Source organism: Salvelinus namaycush, chromosome 14 (assembly GCF_016432855.1).
Source record: "Salvelinus namaycush isolate Seneca chromosome 14, SaNama_1.0, whole genome shotgun sequence".
Lineage (NCBI taxonomy): Eukaryota > Metazoa > Chordata > Actinopteri > Salmoniformes > Salmonidae > Salvelinus > Salvelinus namaycush.
Window position 1 is genome coordinate 7,269,181 of NC_052320.1, and position 23,545 is coordinate 7,292,725.

At 43.6% G+C, this 23,545-nt stretch overlaps 1 protein-coding gene across 1 annotated transcript; it reads right to left on the reverse strand.

Annotated features, from left to right (window-relative positions):
• Positions 1 to 4,567: 4,567 nt before the first annotated feature.
• LOC120059000 (transcription factor Sp5-like) lies at positions 4,568 to 6,375 on the reverse strand. The gene is made up of 3 exons (XM_039007758.1): positions 6,322 to 6,375; positions 5,664 to 5,741; positions 4,568 to 5,614 (listed from the first exon to the last, which is right to left on the reverse strand). The coding sequence occupies exons 1-3, from the start codon at positions 6,373 to 6,375 to the stop codon at positions 4,568 to 4,570; spliced, it is 1,179 nt and encodes a 392-aa protein (XP_038863686.1).
• Positions 6,376 to 23,545: the final 17,170 nt, after the last annotated feature.

Sequence of the window (23,545 nt, forward strand, 5' to 3'; positions counted from 1 at the left end):
GCCTCTGATTGAGAACCACACCCGGCCAAACACAAAGAAATAGAAAACATAGAAATAAAGAAACTAGAATGCCCATCCTAGTCACACCCTGGCCTAACCAAAATAGAGAATAAAAGCCTCTCTATGGCCAGGGCGTGACAAGAATGGAGCTATATGCAGGGAGTACCAGTACCAGATCAATGTGGAGCTAAATACAGGGAGTACCAGTACCAGATCAATGTGGAGCTATATACAGGGAGTACCAGTACCATATCAATGTGGAGCTATATACAGTGAGTACCAGTACCAGATCAATGTGGAGCTATATACAGTGAGTACCAGTACCAGACCAATGTGGAGCTATATACAGGGAGTACCAGTACCAGATCAATGTGGAGCTATATACAGGAAGTACCAGTACCAGATCAATGTGGAGCTATATACAGTGAGTACCAGTACCAGATCAATGTGGAGCTATATACAGGGAGTACCAGTACCAGATCAATGTGAGGCCATATACAGGGGGTACCAGATCAATGTGGAGCTATATACAGGGAGTACCAGTACCATATCAATGTGGACGTATATACAGGGAGTACCAGATCAATGTGGAGCATTATACAGGGAGTACCAGTATCAAATCAATGTGGAGCTATATACAGGGAGTACCAGTACCAGATCAATGTGGAGCTATATACAGGGAGTACCAGTACCAGATCAATGTGGAGCTATATACAGGGAGTACCAGTACCAGATCAATGTGGAGCTATATACAGGGATTACCAGATCAATGTGGAGCTATATACAGGGAGTACCAGTACCAGATCAATGTGGAGCTATATACAGGGATTACCAGATCAATGTGGAGCTATATACAGGGAGTACCAGTATCAGATCAATGTGCAGAGGTACAAGGTACTTGACATAGATATGGACATGAAGGCAGGGTAAGGGTAGGCAACAACACTGCCATGCTGATCCTCAACACTGAGGTCCCTCAGGGGTGCGTGCTTAGTCTCCTCCTGTACTCCCTGTTCACCCACGACTGCGTGGCCTAGCACGACTCCAACGCCATCATTACATTTGCCGATGACACAACAGTATTAGGCCTGATCACCGATAACGATGAGACAGCCTATAGGGAGGAGGTCAGAGACCTAGCAGTGTGGTGCCAGGACCACAACTTCTCCCTCAAAGTGAGCAAGACAAAGGAGATGATCATGGACTATAGGAAAAGGAGTGCCAAACAGGCCCCCATTAACATTGACGGGGCTGAAGTTCCTTGTTGTCCACATCACCAAAGAACTATCATGGTCCAAACACACCAAAACAGTTGTGATGAGGGCACGACAACACCTTTTCCCCCTTAGGAGACTGAAAAGATTTGGCATTGTTCCCCAGATCCTCAAAATGTTCTATTAGCTGCACCATCGAGAGCATCCTGACCGGTTGCATCACCGCCTGGTATGGCAACTGCTCGGCATCTGATCGTAAGGCGCTTCAGAGGGTAGTGCATACGGGGCCAAGCATCCTCACATCGAGGACCTACACTACCATTCAAAAGTTTGGGGTCACTTAGAAATGTCCTTGTTTTTGAAAGAAAAGCAAATTTTTTGTACATTAAAATAATCAAATTGATCAGATATACAGTGTAGACATTGTTAATGTTGTAAATGACTATTGTAGCTGGAAAGGCTGATTTTTAATGGAATATATACATAGGCGTTCAGAGGCCCATTATCAGCAACCATCACTCCTGTGTTCCAATGGCCTGTTGTGTTAGCTAATCCAAGTTTATCATTTTAAAAAGCTAATTGATCATTAGAGAATTATTTTGCAATTATGTTAGCACAGCTGAAAACTGTTGTTCTGATTAAAGAAGCAATAAACTGGCCTTCTTTAGACTAGTTCAGCATTTGTGGGTTCGATTACAGGCTCAAAATGGTCAGAAACAAAGACTTTCTTCTGAAACTCGTCAGTCTATTCTTGTTCTGAGAAATGAAGGCTATTCCATGCGAGAAATTGCCAAGAAACTGAAGATCTTGTACAACGCTGTGTACTACTCCCTTCACAGAACAGCGCAAACTGGCTCTAACCAGAATAGAAAGAGGAGTGGGAGGACGCGGTGCACAACTGAGCAAGAGGACAAGTACATTAGAGTGTCTAGTTTGAGAAACAGACACCTCACAAGTCCTCAACTGGCAGCTTCATTAAATAGTACCAGCAAAACACCAGTCTCAACGTCAACAGTGAAGAGGCGACTCTGGGATGCTGGCATTCTAGGCAGAGATGCAAAGAAAAAGCCACATCTCAGGCTGGCCAATAAAAAGAAAAGACTAAGATGGGCAAAAGAACACAGACACTGGACAGAGGAACTCTGCCTAGAATGCCAGAATCCCAGAGTCGCCTCTTCACTGTTGACGTTGAGACTGGTGTTTTGCTGGTACTATTTAATGACTTGTGAGGCGTCTGTTTCTCAAACTAGACACTCTAATGTACTTGTCCTCTTTTTTATTCTTTTTTTACTTTAGTATATTTAGTAAATATTTTCTTAACTATTTTTTTAACTGCATTGTTGGTTAAGGGCTAAGGGCTTTTGAAGAAAGCATTTCACGGCGCATGTGACAAATACAATTTGATTGGATTTGAAACTGACTAGGCATCTGTTAGCTAGCTTCCTTCTGAATGAAGGGTAGTTCTGGTAAAGTGTTGATCGTAACACGGCTGTGATGTAGAATATAGGGGCTGGGGGCAATTGGGAGGAGGCTAATGGGAGAGAAAGCCCCTTAAAATTGAGAGGGTAAGGCTGGGGGAGAGGGGGAGGCTGAGAGATAGAAAGAGGTGAGAGAGGGGGTGAGGCTTGGGGAGAGGATGAGGCTGGGGGATAGGAGGAGTCTGGGAGATAGAAAGAGGTGAGAGAGGGGGTGAGGCTTGGGGAGAGGGTGAGGCTGGGGGAGAGGAGGAGTCTGGGAGATAGAAAGAGGTCAGAGAGGGGGTGAGGCTTGGGGAGAGGGTGAGGCTGGGGGAGAGGAGGAGTCTGGGAGATAGAAAGAGGTCAGAGAGGGGGTGAGGCTTGGGTAGAGGGTGAGGCTTGGGGAGAGGAGGAGTCTGGGAGATAGAAAGAGGTCAGAGGGGGGGTGAGGCTTGGGGAGAGGGGGTGAGGCTTGGGGAGAGGGGGTGAGGCTGGGAGCTAGAGAGGGGGAATGAAGAGGTTATTAACTTTCACAAGGGGGAAAAATCAAAGGGCTTTCCTGTCACCACTGGGGTGGTCTGAGCAACAGGGGGGTCTGAGCAACGGTGGGTCCCATTCACGGGGAAGTCCTGTCAAGTGGAGGGTCAGTGCATCTGTTGACTCAATCTCCTCCATTCAGAGAAAGTAAACAGCCATTAAAGCCATATGATTGTGAACTTGATTGCAGAAGGCGAAACAACTACCCCTGAAAAGCCCCCCCCAAACTGCCCCAAAACAGCCCCCGTCCCCCTACCAAACTACTCCCTGAACAGCCCCCCCCACCCACTCACTAAACTGCCCTCAAACAGCCCCCATCCCCTCCACCAAACTGCTCCCAAACAGCCATCGCACGCCCCCCCCCAAACTGCCCCCAAACATTCCTTCACACTTCAATGATACAATACTGAAATTCACACAATAGTAGTATTAGGTTGAAGTAGGCATAGCAAGCATTTGAGTCTCACATTATCACTCTGACAAAATATGAGAAAATGACATCAGAGAACATGGATTTGCTTTAGCAAGGAATTTACATTTATTAAAATGTACATGCAGTCTTAACTTGAATAAGGTTGTGCGTGAAATAAATATATACATTATTTACAAAGTCTTACAAATGTTTGTTTGTATCTACAGTATAGTAATGGCAATTCACATTATAATGAAATAACATGAATCAATTTCAACAAGAGATGAAAACTGAGCTAAACATGTTTTATATCCATTAATAAAACATTATAACACTGATCCCACCAATCAACCGTCAGATCAATGTTTACATTTGGCCAAACAGGACATTTCTAAAATCAACCAATGTGTGGTATACTTATTTCAGATACATGTTCCTCCTCAGGTATTTAACAGTTTATTAACAAAAACATCTCCAGATTCTAAAAGGTGAAACATGCAGAAAGTTGATTATTTGCATGTTACACACATTTGCTGAATTATTTACATTTTAATATTACAAATGAAATCTAAATCAAATGAATACCTTGGATTTTGATATATGATCACTGTTGGAACCATGTCATCATTAAGGGGAAAGAGTGCCTTTGATATTGCTATGGGAGATCATTTTGTGTGATAACTAGAAATGCCCATCACAGTGAATGCTCTGTATCCATATACAAATCCTAAACCTCGCCACTCACTTGGCTTCCCTTGTTATGAAATACCCTCTCAAAAACGTTTTGCAGACAGTCTGGAAAGGGTCATGACAACAGAATATGCTAGAGTGTATAGTCTGTCCTCGTGGTTCGCTCCACTCTCTCTCAGAGGGTCTGTGGCCGTTAGTTACAGTACAGTCACACATTGCAATCTCTTGGCTCTATAATGTGGCCCTCATAGTCTGCTTTACTCTCTCTTGATATTGGCCAATAGAGAGCCTGACGTGTTCCCACCGGACCGGCTCTTCCTACTCTGGTGGGTCTTGACGTGTTTGGAGAGGTGGTCGCTCCTCATGAACCTCTTCCCACACTGCTGGCATCCGAACCTCTTCTCTCCGGTGTGTGTTCTGAGGTGGCGCTGTAGCTCGTCGGAGCGGGTGAAGCTCTTCCCGCAGAACAGCCAGTTGCAGATGAACGGCCTCTCCCCGGCATGCCAGCGCAGGTGGGCCTTCAGGTGAGACGTCTTCTTGTACACCTTGCCGCACTCTGGGATATGACAGATGTGCAGTCTCTTCTTGCCAAACTCGAGTCCCCCGCCGTTGGCCTGGCAGTTGGGGCACTTGCAGCGACGGCAGCGGCGTGTGGAGGATAACAGGCCCTTGGAGGTGCCCTGGAGGAGGGCTGTGATTTGGGGCTGTTGACCCATGACCAGCTGCCGGCCCAGGGAGAAGGCGTGGGGGTGGTTGGAGGAGCTGCTGTAGCCAGTGGTCTGGGGGAGGCTCCACCACCCCTGCTGGCCCTCCTCCCCCACGTGGTGGTGTCCTCCGGATAGATGGTGCCTGGCAGAAGAGACAGAGTTCTGGAGGAAGCTGGGGAAGTTCTGTCCCACAGAGACTGCGTTGTGTTGAGGGTAGTAGGGCGGCCCGTTGGGGCCCTGGCTCTGGGACGAGAGGACCTTGACTGGAGAGAGCTCGAAGGAGTAGGCGGACGGAGGCTCGGCCGGCGGAGTCAGGGGCAGCTCGTGGTGGTGGTGGTGATGGTGGTGGTGATGGTGGAGCGCGTGGGGGTGGGGGTGAGGACCCAGGGCAGACTGCAGACTGTGTCCACATCCAACAGAGAACTTGACCTTGGGCACCGTTAACGTCATGGCCTGGTGGGCGGCCGCAGCTGCAGTGATGCTGGAGGCACTGAGACTAGAACTAGGGGCCACCGCCACCTCGTTGCTCCACAGTTGGAACATCCCGGAGGCTGCGCCCACCCTCACGGACCCCTCATAGGGAAACTGGGAACCATCGGAGCCCACCGTGGAGCCCACAGTGCCGCCCACAACCGCCCCCCCCCACCTGCCAGGCCTGGCTACAGGTGGTGGCCAAGGACAGGGCGTTGGGGGCTCCCTCTGGGGACGAGCTGGGGGTCCGGTCCTGGTAGAAGATGGATAAAGAACATGATTCACTACCTCACACTAATGAGCCAAGCTCATTAAAACTTCAGAGTCAATCAATCAAATGCATTCAGAACTCACTTTTTACATCAGAAGTTGTACAAAGTGCTTTCACAATAAGTATGATTACATTTCAGTAATTCTATTAATTAATAGTGTAAATAATTAGGTTATTTCTCACGTCATACTTTTTTTTGCTGTTGAATATCAGATAACAGACGTTTGCAAACTAATGTAAACTACAATATTCGCAAATCGTTATCAATCACTAATCAATCACAATAATTACATGATCACGATAGCATGTTATTTGTTCAAAATACAACTTCCTAACATTCTTTCATTCTTTAAGATTTTACAATAATTTACGTTTTCTTAGTTATAAACGCATCAGACAGTGAATAGCCTACTGAAAATCCAGGGGAAATCAAGCTTTAGAACTCTGAAATTATTAATGAGTTGTTGCGCAAGTTCTTCTTGCCACACATTTATGAGGACTCCATTAACGGTATATGTAGAACTGCCTATACTCATCTGTATCAAAATGATTACTAACAAACCTGTAAAAAGGTGTGCAGAAAGTTGTCAGTCCGTTGTATCGTCAAAGCTGCCATCTATTCACCGGCTCTGTTTCGCTCCTGCAACACGAGCTGCGCGGACCAGCAGCGATGGCGGTGTAGAGAAGCGCAAAAGCAAGCGTTCAGGTCAGTAGCGACCCTGAAAATAAAAACAGTCCTATTCCGAAACAAAGTAATCCAATGTCATTCAAGACAATTGTACTGCCCTCAGTCCGTCTGGTTACAACTCATGAAATGGTCTGAATGAATGAAAAACCCAAACTCATTCCACTTTATTTGAATCATTTTCGGTCACAAGCAGTCGCATTCAACCACAGAGCAGAGCGTGTCTTTTGAAGTGCGAGTGAGGAATGAACTATTGCAATATGAATGCTGTGTATAATGTCAAAGGCAGCTGCATCACGTCTTTATAGAGCGAAAGGGTCCTCTCAACCGGGTCTCCACGAGAACCAGTGAACGAAGAGAGAGAGAGGGATGTGTGGGATGTGAGGGGGGGGGGGGGGGGGGGGGGGTTTGGGGAGGTTGTTACATTGATAGTAAATTAGGTGAGGGGGTGGGTTGCTCATAATTTCACTCAATTTCAACCAAACCCTGACCTCGCGAAACAACTCCTTCCTCAATTTTTCTGAATAACTTTGATGCGTGATAAAGGTCTTCTCTAATATCCTACTATTTGGAGGAGGGATGTGCTCTCGATTTTATCTGCATATAAACTGCGTAACTGCTTTAGTATATCTGCAACCGGTATTATTATGAATAATAATATGCCAAATCATAATAAAAATAGGCATGATAATTCATTAAATATAGGCTAAATTTATACAATAAAATATCAATGATAAACAGTTCATGAGCAGTTAAGCTCATAAATGCATGTCTTAAATTGTGTTCAATGCATCATAATGTTATTTTTTTATTTTTTTTTAGATGAGATGAATTAGCCATCACAGAGTATTTAGAGTTAAGTACATTGGCGATACACTGTATCATACCAGGGTTTGCAATACATCATCAAATCCGTTTAGAAGTCACAACCAAATAAGTTTAATCACATAAATAACTAAAAAGCTTTTAATCATCTTCCCTGAATTTCTCTCTTTTTTTTTCTTTCTTTCTCATGGTTACACCTTCTCAGGCATTTCACTTGGGATCAGACTGTAGAGTGTCTGACACAACGCCCTCACTCCCGAAACATTAAATATTTTCCCTCACAAAGATAATTGATAAAACCGAATCAAAGCCTCCCTAATTCTCACTGCTAGGTGACACATCAAATAAGTCCTGCCGTGCTTGACTCCTTCACACTTCAGGGTCATGGAAAGGTCGTTTCAGATCTAGCACATTGAATAGAGATTGGGAGAGTTAATCTCATTCTGTAGGTCTGTTCACCATTACAATGTCGAGCTTAAATCTAAGTCTGGAGTTTACCTCATTTCTCATGTAAATGGAAGAACAAAGCCTGAGCCTCTTCTCTTCGCAATGAACCACATTATCCTCACAGGTCTGGGGGTTTTCATGCCAAGAGAATGCAGAAAACTTTGCAGATAATTCACAGAATTTGTGTGTTCTTACACAACACCAGTCTTATTAAAGACAAACTGTATATCAGTCATATACTGTAAGCAACCAGTATATTTTACTTTCCAGCTACCTTATTTGTAAAAGTTTAGTTGAATGCGGACAAGAATGGGCAAGCATTAAACATTAACACCAGGCAATATTTACAAATGTTGTCACTGTCAATCTAATCTGACCACAGGACTTGTGATTATTGAACAGCTGCTATAAGTTATTATAACACCATCACATGATTGAGTTTGCCCTATGACCATCTGAGGCGGAGATGATTTCCTCTGCCATTTGTAAAGAAAAAGGCTTGTAGCTAGAAGTGTGGGGCAGCGTTGCCCCTAATATATATATGTGTGTGTGTGTGTGTGTGTGTGTGTGTGTTACAATTGGTGTAATAGAATATGGTAATGGTTTAAATAAAAAAGCAAACATCCTGAAGAAAGTGACAGCAGGGGACAGGAAATGTATAATTACTTTATATTTAAAATGTTTGATAAATTATAGGTTTATAGCTCATGCTTTGATGTAATGCTAATGCAATGAAGGATGTTAATCACTTTGAGTTGAAGGCCTTTCATGGCCATTTTATATTGGCTCAAGAGAGAGGATCTATTACTTGGTGCATGAACATACATTATGTCATCTCAATAAATATGACCCAAGTTATGCATTTAACTTAATACTACAAAGAAAAGTATGTGGTTGGCTCTCAGCTCTGAAGGACATTGTCTACTATGCAGTAGAATTCAGCTCCTTCTACAAATGTGTTGTTACACCCACCCTTTGTGAACAGTACAAGATATCCATTCTATCGTCTGTAACCTTAGCTTGCCATCAAAAAACAAAAGATAACATGGCTTTTTGATGAGGAAATCCTCCCTAATTCTTCCCCCCAAAATATGCCTGTTAAAATACATCTGTAATAAGTATGTTGAAACAGTATTTTCACTTTGAAATGCATTCCTTTTAAAACGGTTATGTCTCCATGTTCTCTAAGAAAAAAAACTATTCACAGAATGCACTTTGATCTATTATCTTTGGATTCAGATTCCCAGTGCAGCTTTAAAAAAATGGAATAGTATAAGGAATGATTGAAATAAAAAAGAACAGGAAGAGCTCTTCCAAGGAGGAAGACATCAGATATGAGTCCCGTCTTCAAGGCTCGTGGAGAGGCAAAGGTACACAGGCTGCTGCTGTGTGTCTCGTTAGGCTTTATTACACAGCACTAGTTGTTAATTACCCTGATTCCTATTTCCTGTCCACACACTTCCCCTCCTCCCCCCATCTCCCCTCCTACCCCTCCCCCACTGTAGGACTGCCTCCCTCCCCTCCCACCTTCCCAGATGAGGTGCTTTGAAGTGCAAAGTACTCTCTCCTCACTTTGAACTGTGAAAACAATGCTGATGTTGTGGTGCTCTGCTTACAGCTTTCCTTCCCTTCCCCGTGTTAGCTCATTTAAATAGACCTGGAACAAACTGCGAGCAGGCTTCCTTCCCTTCCCCGTGTTAGCTCATTTAAATAGACCTGGAACAAACTGCGAGCAGGCTTCCTTCCCTTCCCCGTGTTAGCTCATTTAAATAGACCTGGAACAAACTGCGAGCAGGCTTCCTTCCCTTCCCCGTGTTAGCTCATTTAAATAGACCTGGAACAAACTGCGAGCAGGCTTCCTTCCCTTCCCCGTGTTAGCTCATTTAAATAGACCTGGAACAAACTGCGAGCAGGCTTCCTTCCCTTCCCCGTGTTAGCTCATTTAAATAGACCTGGAACAAACTGCGAGCAGGCTTCCTTCCCTTCCCCGTGTTAGCTCATTTAAATAGACCTGGAACAAACTGCGAGCAGGCTTCCTTCCCTTCCCCGTGTTAGCTCATTTAAATAGACCTGGAACAAACTGCGAGCAGGCTTCCTTCCCTTCCCCGTGTTAGCTCATTTAAATAGACCTGGAACAAACTGCGAGCAGGCTTCCTTATAAAACATTCCCTCATTTCCAGGGAGAGAGCCGTCCCAGTATTCAGCTGTTGTGATAGCCTTACAACTGTAAACACTCATGGTTGCTGAGGACAGATAGCCGGCCTCCGGAATATAAAAAACGAGGACTTCAGGGTTATCATAATATATCATTGAGGCCATTTAAAGAATTTAAACTGAAGGGAGAATAGATTGGTAATTGAAATAACATGTATGAAATAGGTCAGAACACAAACTATCTCAGGGTAAATTTCTGCAGTGTAATATTGTAATGTGTGAATTAATGTATATCAAACTGTCATACTTTTCACCCATTTCAGCTAAAGAAAACATCAGGTTTTTGTCACCAATCAATCCCCTTAACTCCCTCTTTAAAGACAACCAAAACAATGCTTGCAGAATATGCTAGTAGCTAGTCAAGCTGTTTTTTCTATTTTATCATCATGCCTGGGGGGGGGGGGGGGGGGGGGGCAGTTTAAAAGCCCTCAGATCACTAAATTGTCCCAGCTGTCATGACCATCTGTACCCTAAAAGGCCATGCAGCCACACAGACACAGGGCAGAGGAGAGAGGAACAGCCTTTGTACTGGTGGCCCAGGGTTACATCACAAATGGCACCCTATTCCCTACACAGTGCACTACTTTTGATCAGAGCCCTATGGGCCCTTGTCAAAAGTAGTGCACTATATAGGGAATAGGGGTGCCATTTGGGACGTAAGCCCATGTCAGACAGCTTCGGTTTTACAGCACCAAGCTGATTAATAATGACTAAATGCCAGTCATGTGATAAACAGTGAGCTGATGGACAAGACAGGGGATAGAAAGCAGCTTGGCTGCACTGCTTTACTTTAGAAGCATTCAGAAGGAGAAGAAGAAGAAAATATGGTGTGTAATTACTGTGACAGTATCGTATTATTGAAATTAGGATTAACCTCAACATCTGGACTTTACAGTAGGCTATAGTACGAGTATTTTAAAGTTCAATCAGAACTCCATCCTTTCCTGACTTCTACAGAGTGGTGAGGAGGAGAGTAGGGGGGATTTCAGTACATTTAGCAGGGAAATTAAACTTAAACTACCAAATTAAAATTAAACTACCACTGTCCAAACGAGTGCTTAATAAGTTATGATTGTTATCCTGATCTTCATAAGTATAGTACAGGTAGATACTGTGAAATATAAGTCTTCAAATACTGATGGAACAAACAGAGGTATTGAAAAGTCACTGTCAATCGATCAATAATATAATAGTCCTAGCAAAAATGATTGTCTTTAATTTACTATCTGTAGAAACTATGAGAAAAGAAAGGTCCAGAACTTTTGTGCAACATGCCAGCACAGTTGAAAAATATATGGCAATTAGAAATCAAAACTGGATGGTTTTCAGAGATAGATGGTAGAGATAGCTGGAAATATATATACAGTATATCACAAAAGTGAGTACACCCCTCACATTTTTGTAAATATTTGAGTATATCTTTTCATGTGATAACACTGAAGAAATGACACTTTGCTACAATGTAAAGTAGTGAGTGTACAGCTTGTATAACAGTGTACATTTGCTGTCCCCTCAAAATAACTCGACACACAGCCATTAATGTCTAAACCGCTGGCAACAAAAGTGAGTACACCCCTAAGTGAAAATGTCCAAATTGGGCCCAATTAGCCATTTTCCCTCCCCGGTGTCATGTGACTTGTTAGTGTTACAAGGTCTCAGGTGTGAATGGGGAGCAGGTGTGTTAAATTTGGTGTCATCGCTCTCACACTCCCTCATACTGACTGGTCACTGGAAGTTCGACATGGCACCTCATGGCAAAGAACTCTCTGAGGATCTGAAAAAAAGAATTGTTGCTCTACATAAAGATGGCCTGGGCTATAAGAAGATTGCCAAGACCCTGAAACTGAGCTGCAGCACGGTGGCCAAGACCATACAGCGGTTTAACTGGACAGGTTCCACTCAGAACAGGCCTCGCCATGGTCGACCAAAGAAGTTGAGTGCACGTGCTCAGCGTCATATCCAGAGGTTGTCTTTGGGAAATAGACGTATGAGTGCTGCCAGCATTGCTGCAGAGGTTGAAGGGGTGGGGGGTCAGCCTGTCAGTGCTCAGACCATACGCCGTATACTGCATCAAATTGGTCTGCATGGCTGTCGTCCCAGAAGGAAGCCTCTTCTAAAGATGATGCACAAGAAAGCCCGCAAACAGTTTGCTGAAGACAAGCAGACTAAGGACATGGATTACTGGAACCATGTCCTGTGGTCTGATGAGACCAAGATAAACTTATTTGGTTCAGATGGTGTCAAGCGTGTGTGGCGGCAACCAGGTGAGGAGTACAAAGACAAGTGTGTCTTGCCTACAGTCAAGCATGGTGGTGGGAGTGTCATGGTCTGGGGCTGCATGAGTGCTGCCGGCACTGGGGAGCTACAGTTCATTGAGGGAAACATGAATGCCAACATGTACTGTGACATACTGAAGCAGAGCATGATCCCCTCCTTTCGGAGACTGGGCCGCAGAGCAGTATTCCAACATGATAACGACCCCAAACACACCTCCAAGACGACCACTGCCTTGCTAAAGAAGCTGAGGGTAAAGGTGATGGACTGGCCAAGCATGTCTCCAGACCTAAACCCTATTGAGCATCTGTGGGTCATCCTCAAACGGAAGGTGGAGGAGTGCAAGGTCTCTAACATCCACCAGCTCCATGATGTCGTCATGGAGGAGTGGAAGAGGACTCCAGTGGCAACCTGTGAAGCTCTGGTGAACTCCATGCCCAAGAGGGTTAAGGCAGTGCTGGAAAATGATGGTGGCCACACAAAATATTGACACTTTGGGCCCAATTTGGACATTTTCACTTAGGGGTGTACTCACTTTTGTTGCCAGCGGTTTAGACATTAATGGCTGTGTGTTGAGTTATTTTGAGGGGACAGCAAATTTACACTGTTATACGAGCTGTACACTCACTACTTTACATTGTAGCAAAGTGTCATTTCTTCAGTGTTGTCACATGAAAAGATATACTCAAATATTTACAAAAATGTGAGGGGTGTACTCACTTTTGTGATATACTGTATATATATATATATATATATATATATATATATATATATATATATATATATATATATGGGGGGGGATTGGAAAAAAATCCAGAATCCAGATGTAGAAAAGAGGAAATAATATATTTGGGAAATCTTGAATTCCCACACGTGTACAGCTTGGCCCTACACCTGTCTATTAGCTTGTAGACAGGCTACAGCTTCTCCAGTCACCTGGGCAGACACAGACAGACAGCACACATCTCCACTTGTCAAATAACATTTTTATCAATACCAGGGGCACTTGAAGTTTGTCTGCATTTTGTTTTTCTGACACTCTTAACAACTTCAGAAGTCAGAACACAGGAGTGTGTGATCAAAGCGCCTCGCGGTTAGTTCTGAAAACACACGAGTGCTACGCACGGCTTTGATACTCCACATCAATATTTCAATTCAACAATCGCTTGACATGCACCCGTACTCACAGAAGCAAAATAAGAAAAAGAAGGAGTAAAGAGAGAGAGAGAGATCTAGGGAAGGTGGAAGGGGGGGGGCTGCATGGAGAAACTATAAGAGAGATGGATTGAAGGAATCGTTAACATGTCTTTTCCTTTCAACGTCATTTTGCACAAAGTCAAATGATTTGCTTTATAGCTGATATTTATTGTTTTTTGACCACATTTTCTCTTTACATTAACAACATGGAACTATCGAAAATATGATTAAGGTCCAAGCTGCCTAAATGTCACTTTCATGCCACTATCATTTCATTATACATAGGCTCATTCAGGGAGAAGATATGATAACTTTGTATGGAAGAAAAAAAATTGTGACAACTCAAATTGCTACAAAGAACATGTTGATTATTCCTACTGCTATTGTACAAGGCCTAGGAGTATTGGCTTACTGTGAACCGTAGGCATACTTTTATCTTAAGTCATCTCAACATAACAACATTTAAAATGTATGATAACTAATTTTACTGTGAAATAACTAAACTGTTTATTCATAGGATTTGTGGTGTAAACTCCCTAAAATGACTAATTCCCCACAATGCAATAGCTGTCTATTGTCACATTATACCACAGAATAATATGAATAATAGAAACATCTAGGGAACAATGGGACTGATCAATCAAGAAGCAGCTCTTCACACAATCACACAATCACACACACACACAATCACACAACCACACACACACACGTAAATAATTAGTTCAAACACTTGACAATGTGATTTCACAGGCATCAAGCTAATGTGGGCATTGTATTGTGCTGAAGCTTGGACCCCTGGCAGTTTATCTTACAGTGTTGTCAGAGTGACAGCAGAAGATGTGAGCATGTGTGGCATTGACAATGGCGTCTGATCTTAGCTAATGTACTCTTATGGGATTGACTGTTCTCTCATATTAGGCTGTCCCCAAACTGTATCTGGGCTACAGATAGTATCCTTGCTGCATACTCATGTCTACAACGAGGCCACATGAATGAAGATGGTGCCACAACAGTAAGATGAAATGGGAGAATGGAGGAATAATCTACACAGGACTGCCTATGACTGGGTTGTCTGTTGGGATCTTGTTAAATTGTTCAGCCAGGGGACTGAAGAGTAGAGAATTGGTGCCAGTGGCATGTGTCCAATCTAAATCAGTTGCACAGAGAAGAATCGTAGCCTAAACACAAAGACAGAGTCTCCAACTCCTACACCTGCAGCAGAGTATCTCCCTTGAAGAGCAGTAGATGTATTTGTAAACGTACGCCCTACACACACTCCACCTCTGATGCCACTATCTGTTAGCCCCCTCAGACACAGTCTACAGCTCAGCCCCTGTAATGTAGAGAGAAGTGTCACCCCTGTCACCGCCACGCCAGGGATCAACCCGTGTGTTTGTGTACGGTGAACCTAGCACAGCTTTGAGGAGGCAGGTTGAGAAATGACAGAGCGCCGCAATTTGCACCTCAGTAAGTTTAATTGATGACTACTGATCAAATGCACACCTTTGAAAATAAAAATATTTTGGGGGATATTTTTTTTTTCTCTTTCCGTAAAAGGAATTATTAATGCTACTGATGAGGGTTTGAAGACTATGGTGGAGTCTTCACCGACTTTCTAGTCGCCACCGATCCATGTTTCATTTTTGTTTTGTTTTGAGTATAATAATGGATCAGTTTGGGAGGGTTTTGATCTTAAAAGTAATAGGACAAGAACAGAAAATGACCCAAATGTGAGTGATAGTAGACAATGTGAGTGATAGTAGACAATGTGAGTGATATTAGACAATGTGAGTGATATTAGACAATGTGAGTGATAGTAGACAATGTGAGTGATAGTAGACAATGTGAGTGATAGTAGACAATGTGAGTGATATTAGACAATGTGAGTGATAGTAGACAATGTGAGTGATATTAGACAATGTGAGTGGTAGTAGACAATGTGAGTGGTGGTAGACAATGTGAGTGATTGTGAGGGGTGCGTAACTGGTGGCAGGGAAGTCAGACGCAGGAGAGCAGAACTTAGTAATAGCCGGAGCAGTTTAATAGTAAAACCAACAAAATTCAAAAGGCACTCGCACATCTGAGCAATCTTATTTGCAGGTGCATGGCAACAATTGAACAAGATGAAGGAAAAAGGAAACCGCACACTGCTCTTGATAGTATCACTGATCTTTAATAAGCTTACGTATCGGCCTCACGGCCTTCGTCAGAGCTTTTGTGATTTTTTAAAATTTGCACCCTTATGTAGACCTAGCCCCACCCACATCCGTTCCACGCATCGAAAGGGGTTGAGGCAAAGGAAAAACAATTAAGGGCTACCAAATATAACAATATGCATTTCATAAATATTACAAAAGTGTATAAATAAGACCAATTAAACACATCTATAAAACCACAACGAGGACATAGCAAGTTTTCATTAGTCATTGGGTACATCGTACAAAAAACAGAGTAATCTTAATTAGTTAAATAGTAAAACCAACGGCATAAGAAATACAAAGTATGGGCACAATAACCCGACGCGCACCAATCAAACAAAATGTGCACAAGCACTTACAACAAACAATACCACACAAAGACATGGGGGGAACAGAGGGTTAAATACACAACACATAATGAGGAAAATGAGAACCAGGTTTGTGGGAAAACGAGACAAAACAAATGGAAAATGAAAAATGGATCGGCGATGGCTAGAAGACCGGCGACATCGACCGCCGAACACCGTCCGAACAAGGAGAGGAATCGACTTCGGCAGAAGTCGTGACAGTGATATTAGATAATGTGAGTCTATTATGATAAAACTGATTATAACTGATTAATAAACTCTCAATAAATCCCAAAATTGATTTAATTGTCCTGTCACAATAATTAGTGTAAACAACTTTTTCAATTTTAAACTATTATGTTATGAAAAGGATCTACGCAATGAGGTATAAAACCTACACATAGCAAATTATTCAACAGAGGAGTGTCTAGCATATAGACTTAGCGTTCATATTACTTCCCCATAGTAATTCTTAATAAGAATTTCTTATAGCTCCAGTAGTACAGGAGAAGGAATAACAGTAAGATACCCACCTATCCTGTGTTGCATCATGTACTCCATCCCCCTGAGGTCTAACCTGAGCCTCAGTGTCACTCACAGATAGTGGTAGTGACAGTCTCTCTCCTCACTGTCAATATTACGCTGCTCTGTGTATCCGATTAACTAACTTCCATTCCCTGGTTCTCTCATTCCCACAGCTGAAATGAGATGAACAGAAGGCTGGTGCTTTGCAAAACAAACCAACAAAAGAAAAAGATGAACAGATCTGATGAAAGAATAAACAACATGGCCTGGTAACAAACATGCCTCATAACCATGACACTTCCTCCTTCCTAAGTAGGTTACCATGGGTAAACCAATTTATAACTCCTCTCTGATCTCAGACCTGAAGAATTGTAATATTCATTGTTTCTCTGAGTCTTGGCTGAACAAGAACATGGATAATATATATCTTGCGGGTTTCTCCATTCTTCGTCTAGACCGGACGGCAGTCTCGGGTAAGCTCAAGGGGGAGGGGTATGTCTCTTTGTTAACATTAGAGATTGCGCACCAGCTGCTGTTAACTAGGTCTCGAGTTTTTGCTCACCTGAGTTAGAATACCTCAAGCTGCAGACCATACTATTTACCAAGAGAGTTTATCGGAATTTTTCATAGCTGTCTATTTATCACCCCAAACCGATGCTGGCACTAAGACCAAATTGGAGTGGGTCCAGGGTGTCTGGGATGATGGTGTTGATGTGAGCCATGATCAGACTTTCAATGCATTTCATGGCTATAGATGTGAGTTCCATGGGTCGATAGTCATTTAGACAGGTTACCTTGGCATTCTTGGGCACAGGGACTATAGTGGTCTGCTTTAAACATGTACTGTAGGTATTACATTCAGGGTCAGGGAGAGGTTGAAAATGTTTAATGTCTATCCTTTCTTAACCCCGACCTGTATGTATATAAATAGCCAAAAGTATGTGGACAACCCTTCAAATTAGTGGATTCAGTTATAAAATCGAGCACACAGCCATGCAATCGCCAAACATTGGCAGTAGAAATGCCCGTACTGAATAGCTCAGAGACTTTCAACGTGGCATCGTCATAGGATGTCAGTTCATCAAATTGCTGCCTTGCTAGAGCTTCCCCGGTCAACTGTAAGTGCTGTTATTGTGAAGTTGAAACGTCTACGAGCAACAACGGCTCAGCCGCAAAGTGGTAGGCCACACAAGAACGGGACGAGACGAGTTACAGAACGGGACGAGTTCTGAACCGCGTGTGTTGCAACCGTTCTCCGTTCTCACAACTACCTCTGGAAGCAACGTCAGCACAAGAACCGTTCGTCGGGAGCTTCATAAAATGTGTTTCCATGGCCGAGCTGCCGCACACAAGTCTAACATCACCATGCACAATGCCAAGCGTCAGCTGGAGTGGTGTAAAGCTTGCTGCAATTGGACTCTGGAGCAGTGGAAATGCATTCTCTGGAGTGATGAATCGCGCTTCACCATCTGGCAGTCCGAAGGACTAATCTGATTTTGGTGGATGGCAGGAGAATGCTACCTGCTCCAATGCAAGTGCCAACTGTAAAGTTTGGTGGATGAGGAATAATGGTTTAGGGCTGTTTTTCATGGTCCGGGCTAGGCCCCTTAGTTCCAGGGAAGGGAAATCTTAATGCTACAGTATACAATGACATTCTAGATGATTCTGTGCTTCCAACCTTGTGGCAACAGTTTTAGGAAGACCCTTTCCTTTTTCAGCATGACAATGCCCCTGTGCACAAAGCAAGGTCCATACAGAAATGGTTTGTCGAGATAAGTGTGGAAGAACTTGACTGGCCTGCACAGAGCCCTGACCTCAACTCCATTGAACACCTTTTGTATGAATTAGAATGCCGACTGCGAGCCAGGCCTAATCGCCCAATATCAGTGCCCGACATCACTTGCGCTCTTGTGGCTGAATGGATGCAAGTCCCTGCAGAAATGTTCCAACATCTAGTGGAAAGCCTTCCCAAAAGAGTGGCTTTTCTAGCAGCAAAGGGGAAACCAACTCCATATTAATGCCCATGATTTTGGAATGAGATGTTCGACGAGCACATACTTTTGGCTATGTAGTGTATTATCTATCTCAATTACCTCGTACCCCTGCACATCGACTCGGTACTGGTACCCTGTGTATATAGCCACGTTATTGTTGGGAAGGGCCCCTAAGTAAACATTTCACTGTTAGTCTACACCTGTTGTTTATGAAGAATGTGACGAATAAAATATTATTTGATTTGAGGGCTCTAGCCTAAACAGTTGAGGAAGAACTTTGAAAAGTTTATCATCTTGATAGGTGAAGATCGACAATATTGTAGGACATTTTATTTGACAAAAATATTATTACCCCCATACACATGTGCTGCCGTTAAAACACAAGACAAATGATAGGGAGTCAGTCTATGGATGTTGCCAAACTAACTGTAAAGCATGGACTCCTGTAAAGCAGGGACTCCAAAAGCAGATGTTGCATTTTTAAGCAGTTGTGAGAATGGAGACAGGTTATGATTTATGCAAAAAATGTGGCTTCTACGAGGCTTCTAAACAAATTGTAACAAGTCAAGAGCTATTCACCCAGGACCGTGCGAGAGCCCGGGTGCATACAGATCTGAGGCTCGTGGCTGCCACTTGCAATATCGCTCGTCAGAGTTCCCCGCTGAGGGTAGCAACAGTACATAGAGGCTATGGCTGAGCAGCGATAGGCAGCAGAGAGGGGAATTGAGTTGAAACGTCAAGCGCAACTGCAACACCTGTGCAGCAGAAATGATAAACCCCCTCTGGAATCGTCAGCTTGATAGGAGGGGTTGTGGAGGAGGAGCATAGGAAAAGGGGTGGGCACCATCTTGAGACTGGACAACCTTTCTGTGGATGGCAAAAGGATTTGGAAGGAGATCGAAGAGTCAGTAAAGAGAAACACAAGGCTTGTGTCATCAATCAACATACTGATGCAATTTCAGTAAACATATTAGTGCATTAAATAAAGCTGGGTTACTTGGTGGGAGGAGGAAGAGGAGAGGGGATCTTAGTTAAATGTGTTTATCTCTGTTGTTTTTGAAATGAGTCACCTAAATGTGTTAAAGGTGTGCCATAATAATTTTGTATTTATTTAACTAGGCAAGTCAGTTAAGAACAAATTCTTATTTACAATGATGGCCTAGGAACAGTGGGTTAACTACCTTGTTCAGGGGCAGAACGACAGATTTTTACCTTGTCAGCTAACCACTAGGCTATCTGTCGCCCCCTACAGACCATCTCATCCCAAACTGGACTGTCACAATCAGTTTCATACTAATCTCTTCTGGATCTCTGACAGAATGTGACAGACTTAACAGCACATCTGTTTCCTTGTAAAATAGATTCCTACCTCAAAATGGGACTCACCTGGCTAAGAGAAAAAAGTATTGTAATATTAATAAAAAGTAAAAAGGAGAAAAATGGATGATAATGTAATGGATCAGAATGATTCAATATACTACAGATTTGTAAGTAAATTCTGCATTGATAACATTATGTTTTGAAATCTAACAAAAACAAAGCTAAGGCAGAGTGAAAATGAATTATATTTCTCTACAGAAGTGTGGGGGAGTTTATGTTTCATACCAGCTTTACACTACAGATGTATTTTTCCCCATCTTGAAATGACCTACTGTATATATCAAAAGACTATGTTATTATTATGGACTTCTCCCATAAGTTATTTTTCCTTCTGTTTTTGTCCATTTGATGCAACCTACATTGGGACAGGGAGAAATGAATAGCTACATTTGTAATTAACTTCATAACATCTGCACTTGTGCTGCCTTTGAGAGAGGCGGCACACTTTCCTTTCAACTTATTCCAGCACATTTGCATACCAAGGTAAATCTTGATGTTGTCAGTCTTACAGAAAGGAGGAAGAGAGAGAGAGAGAAAAAAAAAAATCAAAAATGGAAATGAACTCTCACTTGTGTGTGTAGATCAAAGAAGCCAAATAATTCAACTTTTTGCCATTGCTTGATATTGAAAAAAGGAGGAGGAAAATGTAGGGGATGAATCAGTTTGAGTTAAAAGGGTTCTCTGGTTGTTTCATGAGGGTCCCTTTCTATTTTGATGGCGTATTGATTCAGAATTGATCCATGATCTATCTGTTAGTTCCATGTTTGAATGGATGACTACTCAGCGGCGATTAAGCATGTGAATCTTGGTGGGGCAAAAAGTGGAATGAATGCCAGCAAAGCCACTACACAACACTAAACAATACATTCATTGCATTATAACAGTGGCGTGCCGTGGGCCTGGGGCCTGGGCCTTCAGTGAGGTACTACACAGTCCCACCCGAATTAATCCACCTCTTATTACCATCATTATGATGCCATGGCTCTAGACACTATACATTTAGACAGAAATGCAGTATAACCAGGCGTTGCGTCACCTTGAAATTGACAAATTGACATTTTTGGGTAAACAGTGTTTACCCAAAAACATGACACAATCAATGAGTCTTTTCAATATTTCCCTTCACCTTTTCATTGTGCAGCTCCGTTGCCCTGCGCGCTTGTTCTTTGAGCTGTAGATCCACTCCGGTGTCCCCAAAAGTTTTCAAAAGCACCATTGCTTGTTAGTGCCCAGCCGTACTTTGGTGTCTCATTGCTGCCTTGGTTAGACAACTCAAGTTTGCAAAGCCAGTGTGGCTCCAAACACCAAATCGATCACTTGCAAATAATAGGCATTCCCAGCAGTACAGTTTGCAGTGCTTCTCGGAGCCAAGGAGCCATTGACAGCGCTCGTAGTTGAAACTTTGAAAGTGGCGAACGAACCCCTTTCCCGCCTGTGACAGGCTTTGTGGCGTCGGGCGACCTCTCCTTACAATGTCTAACTTTTCTTGAAAAGTTCGTCTTGAGAATGGCGTTATAATTATATCCTCGACCAAATCGATATCTTCTCCTCCTTCCGCCATTGTGGGTTGAAAAAACAGCTTAGTAGTACGCGAATTAATTTGTTTATCAAATTCAGTTTCCTAGATCTCCATAGGACCTGCCTCTCAATATTGGTAATCCAATCAAAAGACGTGCACGCACTACGCCTGCTAGCTGGCTCCTGTGTAACACTGGAGCCAGCCAGCAGGCGTACAATAGCCAACTCTAAAGCTGATTGGTTGACACTAAATTTTCATTTCCATTCATTATAAGCTACAAGCGCCCGCACTGTTGATTCTGAAGGCCTGAGGGCAGATTTTAGACCCCTGGCAACACATGATGGCTGAATATGATTGGATAAAAGATCTAACATAAAGACCAGCCCTCCAAATCTCAACCTGGGGCTGGAAGCAGTGCAACCAAGAGGAAAGCTATGAAATGAAGAGTATAACTCTTACTCTGGGGAATAATTTAATACACATTTGTGGGAAAATATTTTAAAAAAAATGTATATTCTGATGATGTTTAGGCCAGCAGAGAAGGCCTTGCAGGCCCTGACGGCCCACCACTGCATTATAACGATGACAAACGGTGCCCACAAATGGTTAGGGCCTACATAAAGCTGTCCTAACAGCAGTCCCAACATCTTACCACTGCTACACCTGGCACAAAACAGAGCCTTGTCTGGCACAAAACAGTTCATTCAGCCTCATTTACTGACTTTTAAAAATACACAGCTGATATGGCTGACTTGCTTAAACAAATGTGGTTTCTAATGACAATTGAGATGTACAAACAATGGCATAAGGGGACAACAAGTGGATAAGAGGCAATCCGTAATTCCGATTAAGACATTAATGAGCGAGCTAGGACGGACGTAGTCAATTTAACTGTTTGTTTAGCACTTTTGAAATGTACAGCGACAGAATTCAGAACATGGGCTGTTCTTACGGAAACAATACATATAGTTATTAACCCAGTATAGCCGTTTCTAACTTTCCAAGTGGCTAGAGCACATAGAGCTCTCTTTCCTCATTCCAACGGCTACAGCTCAGTTGACTCTCATGTAGGAACACATCCAGGTGCTCAAATGGTCCTAGAGTCTCAGAAAACCATGTGAAAAAGGAGCAGTGTCAACAACCCCTACTCAGACGCAGAGGAGACACCTGCACGGCCAGCTGCTATACTACAGGAAGGAGGCACCTGTACGGCTAGCTGCTATACTACAGGAAGGAGGCACCTGTACGGCTAGCTGCTATACTACAGGAAGGAGACACCTGCATGGCCAGCTGCTATACTACAGGAAGGAGGCACCTACACAGCCAGCTGCTATACTACAGGAAGGAGGCACCTGCACGGCCAGCTGCTATACTACAGGAAGGAGGCACCTACACAGCCAGCTGCTATACTATAGGAAGGAGGCACCTACACAGCCAGCTGCTATACTACAGGAAGGAGGCACCTACACAGCCAGCTGCTATACTACAGGAAGGAGGCACCTACACAGCCAGCTGCTATACTACAGGAAGGAGGCACCTGCACGGCCAGCTGCTATACTACAGGAAGGAGGCACCTACACAGCCAGCTGCTATACTACAGGAAGGAGGCACCTACACAGCCAGCTGCTATACTACAGGAAGGAGGCACCTACACAGCCAGCTGCTATACTACAGGAAGGAGGCACCTACACAGCCAGCTGCTATACTACAGGAAGGAGGCACCTGCACGGCCAGCTGCTATACTACAGGAAGGAGGCACCTGCACGGCCAGCTGCTATACTACAGGAAGGAGGCACCTGCACGGCCAGCTGCTATACTACAGGAAGGAGGCACCTGCACGGCCAGCTGCTATACTACAGGAAGGAGGCACCTGCACGGCCAGCTGCTATACTACAGGAAGGAGGCACCTACACAGCCAGCTGCTATACTACAGGAAGGAGGCACCTGCACGGCCAGCTGCTATACTACAGGAAGGAGGCACCTGCACGGCCAGCTGCTATACTACAGGAAGGAGGCACCTACACGGCCAGCTGCTATACTACAGGAAGGAGGCACCTACACGGCCAGCTGCTATACTACAGGAAGGAGGCACCTGCACGGCCAGCTGCTATACTACAGGAAGGAGGCACCTGCACGGCCAGCTGCTATACTACAGGAAGGAGGCACCTGCACGGCCAGCTG

What these genes read in the sequence shown, in the direction of transcription:
- LOC120059000 (XM_039007758.1), bottom strand. Translation starts at nt 6,375, where the DNA reads ATGGCAGCTTTGACGATACAACGGACTGACAACTTTCTGCACACCTTT. An exon ending in TTCTGCACACCTTTTTACAG is followed by an intron (nt 5,742 to 6,321) that starts GTTTGTTAGTAA and finishes ATCTTCTACCAG; the next exon opens with GACCGGACCCCCAGCTCGTC. An exon ending in CCTGTAGCCAGGCCTGGCAG is followed by an intron (nt 5,615 to 5,663) that starts GTGGGGGGGGGC and finishes ACGGTGGGCTCC; the next exon opens with GATGGTTCCCAGTTTCCCTA.